The 10,352-nt window shown below is 44.2% G+C and overlaps 1 protein-coding gene across 1 annotated transcript in view; it reads left to right on the forward strand.

The window, feature by feature from the left end:
- Window positions 1-8,633, forward strand: part of Zmpste24 (zinc metallopeptidase STE24) — a 38,522-nt gene extending 29,889 nt beyond the window's left edge. The window contains exons 9-10 of the mRNA XM_021639489.2: window positions 2,203-2,346; window positions 6,556-8,633. Of these exons, the coding sequence (XP_021495164.1) occupies window positions 2,203-2,346; window positions 6,556-6,780 (369 nt within the window). The 3' untranslated portion in view covers window positions 6,781-8,633. The remainder of the gene's footprint in view (window positions 1-2,202; window positions 2,347-6,555) is intronic.
- The last annotated feature ends 1,719 nt before the right edge of the window (window positions 8,634-10,352 follow it).

Consider the following 10,352-nt stretch of genomic DNA (forward strand, 5'->3'; position numbering starts at 1 on the left):
TAATATAGTATAGAGCTAGTTAAGAATTAAATGAATAGTACTGGCAGAGTTTGGAATGGACCCGGAGCATGGTGAACATATTATTGACTTCTAGAATTGTTCAGATACATGAGCTGTGAAAACCCAAAAGAAGCAAAACTAGGTAAGTTGTATATTAAAATGCTTTTCTAAGGTGAGTGAGATTGTTCAGCATGTAAAGACACTTGCCACCAAGCCTGACAATGTTGGATTGATTTCTGAGACCTGCCTGGTGGAAGGGGAGAGCTGACTCCTGCAGGTTGTCCTTCTGACTACCACATTTGCTGTGGCATACTTGCCACCACAAAAACACATACACATGAAAACAAAAAATAAATAAATCATAAGTATAAAAAATAGACACTATAAACTTGTTCTGTAGACCAGGGCAGCCTCTGCCTCCCGTGTCCTGGGATTAAAGGTGTGCACCACCCTGCCCGGCTTCTATATTTCTAGTTTATAAAGGTTTTAAAAGAATCTTTTGTAAAATAAAATTTTTAAAAGTGTTTTTGATGATTATTTTATCATATATAAGTTTGCATCTCTGCATATGGGTATGTGTACTTGAGAGCAGGTGCCCACAGAGGCCAGAGGCATAGGAGCCCCTGGAGCTAGAGTTAAAGGTGGTTCTGAGCCACATGACGTTGGTGCTGGAAACTGAGCCCATGTTCTTTGCAAGAGCAGCAAATGCTGTTAACCGCTGAGCCATCTCTCTAGCCCTAAAAAAACTAATTTTTTCCATGTGGGCATTTTGGCACTTCAGCTGGTGCCAGCATAGCTATTATTTTGTATATGTTATATATGAAGTTATGAGATTAAAGGTGTATCCCTTCAATCTCAGCACAGAGGAGACTGAGGCAGGAGGACTGTGAGTGTGAGGCCAGGATGGGCTATATGGCAAGACCCTGAGTCTTAGTTAGGGTTTCTGTTGTGATAAAACACTATGACCAAAAACGACTTGGGAAGGAAAGGATCTATTTCATCTTAAAATTCTTAAGTCACACTGCATCATTGCAGGAAGTCCAGGCAGGAACTCGGAGGCAGAAGCCATCAAGGAGCGCTGCTTCCTTGCTTGCCAAGCCTGCTCTCTTACACCACCTAGGATTACCTGCTCAGGGGTGGCACAATTCAGTCCCTTCCCATATCAATCATCAATCAAGAAAATGCCCTACAGATTTGCCTACAGGCAGTCTAGTGGAGACATTTTTTCATTTGTGGTTCCTCGCCCCAGATATGTCAAGGTTTATATCAAGTTGACAAAACCAACCAGCACATCCTGTGTCAAATGAAACATAACCAAAACTAACCTAAAACTTCTCCGCTCTCATTTAAAAGTTATTATGTATTCACTGAAAATTATAGAAAGCATAAAAAAAAAAAAAGGAAACTTCTCCTCAGGTTATTGCTAGTCTTTATAAACCACGTCATTTTTAGGCTCTGGCTGAAACAGCAGTTAACCTCGTTGGCTGATTCTAAGTACATACAGCCTTAAATGAGTCTTGCTTGTATGTTTTTTGAGATAGCTTCTCATAGACTAGGATGGCTTTTAACTTGTAATCCTCCTGCCCCCCATATATGTACCTATATATGTGTGTGTGTATATATATGTATACATATATATGTGTGTGTGTATACATATACATACACACACACAGACACACACACACACACACGTTTTTTTTTTTTCAGGTAGGTTTCTGTTGCTGTGATAACATCATGACCAAAAGCAACTTGTGGAAGAAAGGGTTTATTTCATCTTACAGCTTTCAGGTCACACAGGGAAGTCACAGCAGAGCAAGAACCCAGAAGCCGAGGATATAGAGCAGCTGTCCTCAACCTGGGTAGAGACCCCTTTGGGGCATGTCAGATATTTACGTTACAATTCATAACAGTAGCAAAATCACAGTTAGGAAATAGCAACAAAATTATTTTATGGTGGGGGGTCACCACAACGTGAGGAACTGTATTAAAGGGTCTCAGCATTCGGTTGAGAACCTCAGATCCGTAAAGGAATGTTGCTTTACTGGCTTGCTCCTCATGGCTTGCTTGTACAACCCAGGACTATCTGCCAGGCGTAGCACCATCCATGAGCTGGGCCCTCCCACATCCGTCGTTAATCAAGAAAATGCACTGCAGGTTTGCTTAGCATCGTAGTAACATACAGTGTTATGTTCTGTTTTCTAGATGAATTCGTTCCTGTGTTTTTTCTTGTTTGCTGTATTAATTGGTCGAAGGGAACTTTTTGCCGCCTTTGGTTTTTATGACAACCAACCCACTCTGATCGGACTTTTGATAATCTTTCAGTTTATTTTCTCACCTTACAATGAGGTAACGTATGCTCTTTAAAATTACCACATGTATGTTTATGTCTGTTTTAAGTTTAGACTCGTTAGGGTCGTGTGAAAATAAATCAATAGAGCCCTGCAGCCTATAGTTCCTCAGTGATTGACTGAGCAGCATAAAGGTAGCAGAGAAGGCAGAGTCTAAGTGCTGGCAGTACTGTTGGGAGGCAGAAGTGGAGAACTGGAGCAATGAAACCCTGACGCACACTCCAGAGTGTCAGAGCTGGGGTCGCCTGCTGAGTGTCCTAGTCCGTGCTAATCAGTGTGGACAGGAAAATCCGTGTGTGAGAGGACAGAACAAATAACTGAGGAGGTGACAGCTAGACTGGACAGGACTGTGTGACAGTGTTCCTGATCATTCGCAGTAACTTCAGGGTTCCTTCTGGTACCCGCCAAACCAAAAGTGGCTATTCCACAGGTGAGCAGGAGGCACTCTGGATCAGATCCTTTACTTGTGTTAAGACGTGGGTTGATGAGCCCGTATTTCAGAGCGGAATCTCGCTGTGCTCGGTAAGGCTTCCAGAAGCTAAGCAGTACTGTCGGTGATCTCGAGGAACCTCCATTCATCCTCGAGACAGGTTCTTTTTTTTTTTTTAATTATTTTTATTAATTACAGTTTATTCACTTTGTATCCTGCACCTCCCTCCCGAGACAGCTGCTTGAGCAGTGGTTCCTAACCTGCCTAATGCTGCAGCTGTCTAATACAGCTCTTCATATGGTGACCCTCCCAACCATAAAGTTCTTTTCATTGCTACTTTATAACTGGAATTTTGCTACTGTGATGTAAATGCATGATATACAGAGTATCTGATATGAGGCTTCTGTGAAAGGGTCACCCTTACCTCTAACAGTGTCGTGACCCACAGGCTGAGGGTCTCGGCTCTAGAGGAAGGGTCATAAGAGAAGTGGCTGTAGAGTGTTATTCACAGGAGCTAAATAAATCTTGCAGAGAACGTGTATTTATTGTTTTTAAATTATAGATACTATAGACTATTTTTGTGTTTAAGATTTATTTTTACTATTTTTAATTTTGTATGCTGGTTGTATATGGCATGTACAACTGAATGCAGGTGCCAGCAGAGGCCAGAGTTGGTGAATTGTCCTAGAGCTGGAGGTACAGGCCCCTGGCAGGGTGGCTGGGAATCCAGCCTGTGTGCCTGGAAGAACAGGACATGCTGGTAACTGCTGAGCTCTCCCTCTAGCCCCTGATCGTTGATGAATATATTCATAAAATGCCTTATGCGGTTTGGTGCTTATACATGATGCAGCGCACACCTTTAATCCCAGCGCTTGAGAGACAGAGGCTGGTGGAGCTCTTGAGCCTGGTTTACAGAGTGACTTCCAGGACAGCCAGGGCTGCACCTTATAAAACAGCAGCAAAACATGATACAGAACGCTTTTGTCAGTCTTGGGTGTCGCGAGGACACTGCACATACATAGTAAATGATCCCAAAACAACTTGCTTTTTAAAAGTTTTGCTTATTTGGCTAAGTTTTTTCTTCCCCTTTTGGGCTGATAATATCACTGTGGCTTTCCACTAGTCTGTGTTCAGTTTTCTTTAACTTGCTGCCTTTGCCTAGAAAGTCTGGCGGCCCAGCTCAGAGGCAGGGCGCAAGAGTGCTCCTGAAGCAGGGAGGAAGGTGCTCCCTCTGAGGCAGGGCTTGGGGTGATCCTGACGTTTTGGCATCTGTTTGGGCTACTCAGGGATTTTTATTTTATGTTATTTTTGGCTTAGCTCCTTACCCAGTAGTTGAATTCACTTCAAAAATACTGAAATAAACATGGAGTGTCAGAGTGGTGTGCAATGTGATTCACCCGCAGAGGCCCTAACAACTGATTCAAGTCTTGAGTTGCCCAGGAGATGTCTTTCACAGGTGCTGGGTATTTAGCCTGGCGTCTTGTGAGCAGCATCAGAGTTTCAGGGGTCGAATAGGAAAGAGACTTTCCTGACATTGCCCTTTCAAAGCAGTTGGAGGACTAGCCCCTGGTTAGGAGTTAGGCTGCTCTCCTGAGGACACAGGGTTCAGTTCCTGGAACCCACTCAAGTGCTGCCTGGAACTCCAGCTCTGAGGGTTCTAACAGTCCGCCCTCTGAAGGCTCCTGTCCTCATGTGCCCACCCTGCGTACATACACATAGTTTAAAATAAGCTTTTAAATGATGTTGGAAACAGGTGGTTACTATTTTGTTTGCTTATATTTATGTATTACAGCAAAAGTCAAAGACTGGTTGACAAGGGTACTTAAAAGACTTGAGGGATTTTTTATAGTTCTGAAAACTGAACCCAAGACCTCACATGTGCTAGGTGAGCATTGAGATAAAGTTACTAGAGCCAGTGCGTGAAGGTTGGAGTTGCCTCTCTCCCTTCTCTTCCTCTCTTCCTTGAGACAGGGCCTCACTGTGTTGCTAATATGGCTGGCCTCAGTAACTGGAGTGTTAGCTACACACTACCACATCTGCCTCAGAAAGCCAAACCAAAATGTATAGTCAAGCTCTGAAAGAAATTTTATGAAGAATTTGGTGGCAGCAAACATCTCACAAACTTTATTAGGAAACTACTATTTGTTAGTGATATGAGATCTGTATACAGAGAGAGAGAGCTGTATACATGAGAATGCTTGCCCATGTGTGTGCCTGTGGAGACCAGAGGTTAACGCTGGATGCCTTCCTCTGTTGCTCTCCAAGGCCAGACGTCAGCATCAGGAATCTTTCTGTGTCCCCGAACCTGGCTGCCCACTAAGCCCCTGAGATCTGCCTCAACTCCCCCATCCCTAGCATTCAGGCTTCTGATGTACATTTGGCTTTTCAGTGCTGTAAAATCAAACTTGGGTCCTCAAGAACTTTACCCACAGGGCCTTCTCCACAGTCCCAAAAGCAAATAAATAAATAAATAAATAAATAAATAAATAAATAAATAAATAAAATAAGGAATGTTCTTTTAAAGATGTATCTATGCCTTTAATCAGGTTGGAGTAGGGAGGGGTAGGGGTGATCCTGATGTTTGGCATCTGTTTGGTTTACTCAAGGAGTTGTCTGTGAGTTGAGGCCAGCCTGATCTACAAAGGGAGCCCAGGACAGCCAAGGCTACACAGAGACCCTTTCTCTAAAGGCAAACACAACAACAACAAAGATGTATTTCACTTACTCGTTTTTATCTATATGTGTGCTCATCTGCATGTAAACTTACATGCCAGAAAAGGGCATCAGATCTCATTATGTGTGGTTGTGAGCCACCTTGTGGTTGCTGGAAATTGAACTCAGGACCTCTAGAAGAGCAGCCACTGCTCTTGACCACGGAGGCATCTCTCTAGCCCCATCAAAATATTTTTTTAAATATACAGCATGCCAGTCAATCTGCAACACTTGGGTATACAAAGACCTTTTTTTTCCTTTGGTTTTTCAAGTCAGGGTCTTTGTGAACTTACTCTGGAGATATTGACATAGACACTTACAGAACATTCAGTTCTGACTCGGGAGGCTGAAGTAGGATGGTGAGTGTGAGGCCAGCTGCATAGCAAGACCAGGTCAATGACAAAATCTGCAACTATTGTCAGAGGCGCTGCCATATTTTTACAATAATCTCAGAGAAGACCGTTACTAAAGATAGAATGTTAAAAGTGATCCTGTGGGGCTGGAGAGATGGCTCAGTGGTTAGAGTACTCACTGCCCTTGTAGATGACCTAGGTTCAGTTTCCAGCACTTAGTGATGGTTCATAACCATCCATAACTCCAGTTCAAAGGGATCACGAGGTTCTCTTCTGACCAATTTGGTCACCAGGTAAAACACAAAGTAAATAAATATTTGAAAAAGAAGCTCTGGAAGCGGTAGTGGGTTCCTGAGGCCCCAGCACTTGGGATGCAGGGGCAGAGGATGAGGAGTTCAAGGTCAGCCTGAGTTATGTGAAACCTTGTCTCAGAAAAACAAAGACAAAGAGTATCAGAGACTGAGTGAGCCAGGTCTGAGGCTGGTTTGGACTGGCTTTGGAGTCGCCCTTTCCTAAGATCTAGACCTGTTTCTGGTCTGTTGGCTTGGGGTGGGGAGGCTCAGTTTGACATAGTCCCCCACCTTGAGCCCCCATGTCGTAGTCTCTTAGGTTTGGCTTGTCTTTCTCACGTCCTGACTAGCTTCCTGCAGATCCTGGCTCATGAAGACTTCAGAGGTGCCCAGTGGCTGAAACCTTTGCTTTCCTTCTGCAGGTTCTGTCTTTCTGTCTCACAGTCCTGAGCCGCAGATTTGAGTTTCAAGCCGACGCTTTTGCCAAGAAACTTGGGAAGGCTAAAGACTTATATTCCGCTTTGATCAAGCTAAACAAAGATAACTTAGGATTCCCGGTTTCTGACTGGCTGTTCTCAACGTGGCACTACTCGCACCCGCCGCTTCTGGAGAGGCTTCAGGCTTTGAAAGACACAAAGCAAGACTGAGCCAGCTGCTCAGGTTCCCTGACTGGACACACTTGCAGTTATTTCTGTCCTGGCAGCATGTTCCAGCTCTTGATGTTTTTAATTTTTTAAGAAAAATGATTAAGTACATAAAAGTCCAGATTTAAATACATTTACTATCTCATTTCAAAAATGATTTTAACAATCCATTTCTTAAAACACTGGATACAGTCTTGAGGCTTAATATTTTTAAAGCAGTTTTATCTCGCATCTGGCTTACCATGAGTTTGTAAAATTATTTAAGGAAATGCACAACTCATTTTATTTCCTCACTGTGTAGAATCTGCATATAGGGTGTTTAGGTCATATGTTTAAAGGTGGAAACACCACCTCCAGGCACTTTCTGCGAGGCAGAAACAAAGCGTGATCCCAAATCATTGTGTTTGTACCTATGTGGAATTTGTTTTTATCTTAATGCTGTTGCGATTTATCTAGCCAATCAGTGTTTTTAAATAAGAAAGAAAAGTAAAAATTAGTAAGGCTAATGCTACTGAAATGCACGCTGTTAGACATGCTGTACTGTTGTAATTGCAAAGCTTTCTGTTCCCTTTCTTGACACGCACCAATCAGGAATCCTCTCCTTTCTTTTTTTTTCTTTTTTCTTTTGGTTTTTCAAGACAGGGTTTCTCTGTATGATAAGCCCTGGCTAGCCTTGAACTCACAGAGATCTACCTGCCTCTGCCTGCCAACTGCTGGGATCAAAGGCATGTGCCACCACACCCAGCTCCCAAATTCATTGTTTAGCCCAGAATAGCTGGGATGGCCTAGAGCCTTTATCAGGCCTCCTGTCCTGGTCTCCAAATGCCAGGACTGCAAGTGTGAGCTGTCGCACACAGTTTAGGGGTTAACAATAGTGCTTGAAATTAGAAACCTTCTAAATCATTGAGTTTGGGTTTGCTTTCAAGAAAGTCTTAATTTTAAACCAGGCTTGATAGCACTTACCTTTAATCCCAGTGATTGAGGCAGAGGCAGGTGGACCTGTGAGCTGAGGCCAAGCCTGGCAAGTTCCAGGCCAGCCAGGGTTACATAGTGAAACTCTGTCTCTAGAAAGAGAGACAGGAAGGAAAAACGTAAAAGTCTGTCTCAATGTTTATCTTTCCTTCCCCCTTACCTTATTAGCGATAATCTAGCCTTTTCTCATTCATTTTTTTCCCTAGTAAAATAATAGTACATCCTTTTCACTTTGCAGAAGTTGCCGTATTGTAGACATTTCCCAGTGTCAATTGTGGCAGAGTATGAAAAAAAGAGATTACATTTGAAAAGATATGAAGGTGAAATATTCATGATTCTCTTATAACAGGAAAAATATAGTTTTTTATCTTTTTTCAAGGACAGAAGTGTCTGCTTTTATTTTTGTAATTTTTTTATTCACAAGTCTTAATTAGGCCAGCTTCCATCTTTTTAAAGTTATAATTCTTGGTAGGCAGGCAGATGTTTACTTGCAGAGAAAGCATCATGAAAGGTTTCCAGTGGGAAAAGGTGCGTGCTTGACTGCTTCTAATGTCCACGTCCCGGATGAGAATCGTCCTGCGCTTGCCGCTGCCAGCGAGTGGGAGCGTGCACTTCCTGGGCATTTTCTCCACGTGGGACCGACCGTTCGCCGTGATGTCTGTGCCCGCTGCCATGTGAGTGATGCCTTCCCGTGAACTGGCAGAGCTCTGGTTCAGTACTGCATTGTTCATTTCCTACAGCTACGCAGAGCAGCCCACGGTTCCTCTCCAGCACCCTCTCCTGTGACTTCATGCTCAGATAACTGCCTTTCCTTCCTTCTGTGCCTTTAAAACACATTTCAGTTCTGCACAAGTGAGACATTAAAAATTGCCAATGCAGATTTACATCCTGGTGTTGGGTTTGGTGTGATTTGTGCGTCACATGTTACCCAGATGTGCTGGTCACCTACAGAACAGTGCCAACTGGATTTGGTGAGCAGCCCTGAGTTGGAGTGGCATCAGCTCCAGCGCCCCTCATGGCTGCCTCCTGCCTGTCAGCAGGCGCATCACCAGTTCTTGCTCACGCTCCCTCAGAAGTTATTTGGAGTTATTCCTTCCCCACTGTTGCAACCTCACATTGTCTTGGGCTTGCTTATTGTTCTGGCTGCCCTCTGGCTCCTCTGTCATCCAGATCAATTGTGAGATACCCCTGTGTGTTCCGAAGCCACAAAAGCAGGGTTGCCTCTGCCAACAAACAGATGACCACCCTGCTGGGCCAGAGCTCACCTCTGAGCCTCAGTTACAGTAAGTAAGGTACAGAAGTCTCCTCTCACTGTAGTCTCTATGTCTGGCCATGCCAGAAATACTAATAACATTTGTCAAGTTGTTGAAGAGAAACTTTCTCTTGCGTTACAGTTCCAGGTATTCCAGGCTAGCCTCAACCCCACTGTGTAGCTGAGGATGACCTTGAACTCTGGGATCTTCCCGTCTCCACTTCCTGAGTGCTGGAATTGCAGGGCAGCATAAGCCACCATGCTTAGGTGATGCTTGGGACTGAACCCAGAGCTTGCATGTGCTCAACAGGCACTGTGTCCACTGAGGCTCAGGCCAGACTCTACACAGAACATGCTGTCAAAGCTGTTCTGTTAGTTACTGTTAACCTCTCACTGGGCCTAATTTAGAAGCTAGACTTCATCACAGGTATGTGTGTATAGAAAAGAATGATAGTGGGACCCAGTGACAGGGCACTGTGGGCATCTGGAAGCATCTTAGAAAGGGGGAACTATAAGAATAAAAGCCTTGAAACAAGTGAGCAGCTGCACCAGAAGGCCAGAGTGGCAATGGTGAGTGCTAGAGGGACTGGGAGGTAAAGCAGGAAGGACAGGTTTTACTGGGCCTTGCTTGCCACTCTGAATTCAGGCTTTGGAGGTTGGGGATGACTCAGTTGAGTACCTGCCTAGGATGCACAGGGTCCTGGGTTTGAGGATGGAGGGGATTTAGACTTTTACTTGGGTGTGATAGGAAGCCATTGAAGGTTTAGGCCATGGTGTGGCTTCTTAGTCCTGAAGGCTAGCCCTGGTTCCTACCTTAGATGTGAGTGGTTGGTGGGATCTGCTCACCCTTGTGACAAGAAATCTTGGTGTTCCCTGGAGTGGTAATTGGGGAGGCATTACAGGGTATGACCAGGAGGAGCCATGTTGAATCTCTGGGGCAGCTGAACCATCTAGCTGTAATGTTCTTTCTGGAAAAACGTCAGGTTTCCTCTGTGTCTGTGTGTACGTGTGTGTGTGTGTGTGTGTGTGTGTGTGTGTGTGTGTGTTACTGAGGACCAAATGCAGGGTCTCACTCATGCTAGGTAAGTGCTCTATCACAGTACCCCCAACATCATTTTGGCTGTTCAAGGTTCAGTTGGGGAGGGTCAGGGTCCTGCTCTTGGTGCAAGGAACTACTGCAACTCTTGGGCCATCAGAATACACAGCCGTACACAGGCTGCCACCAAGTCTCTTTATTCCTAGTTTTGTAATTAGTAGAGTCTTGTTTCTTTGTGTCCTGAATATATTTTTATTAGCATAATAAATACTGAGCTCTTACTATATGCCAGGCACTATGCTGAAAAGCGGAACA

The sequence above is a fragment of the Meriones unguiculatus genome, chromosome 3 (assembly GCF_030254825.1).
Source record: "Meriones unguiculatus strain TT.TT164.6M chromosome 3, Bangor_MerUng_6.1, whole genome shotgun sequence".
NCBI classification, from domain to species: Eukaryota; Metazoa; Chordata; class Mammalia; order Rodentia; family Muridae; genus Meriones; species Meriones unguiculatus.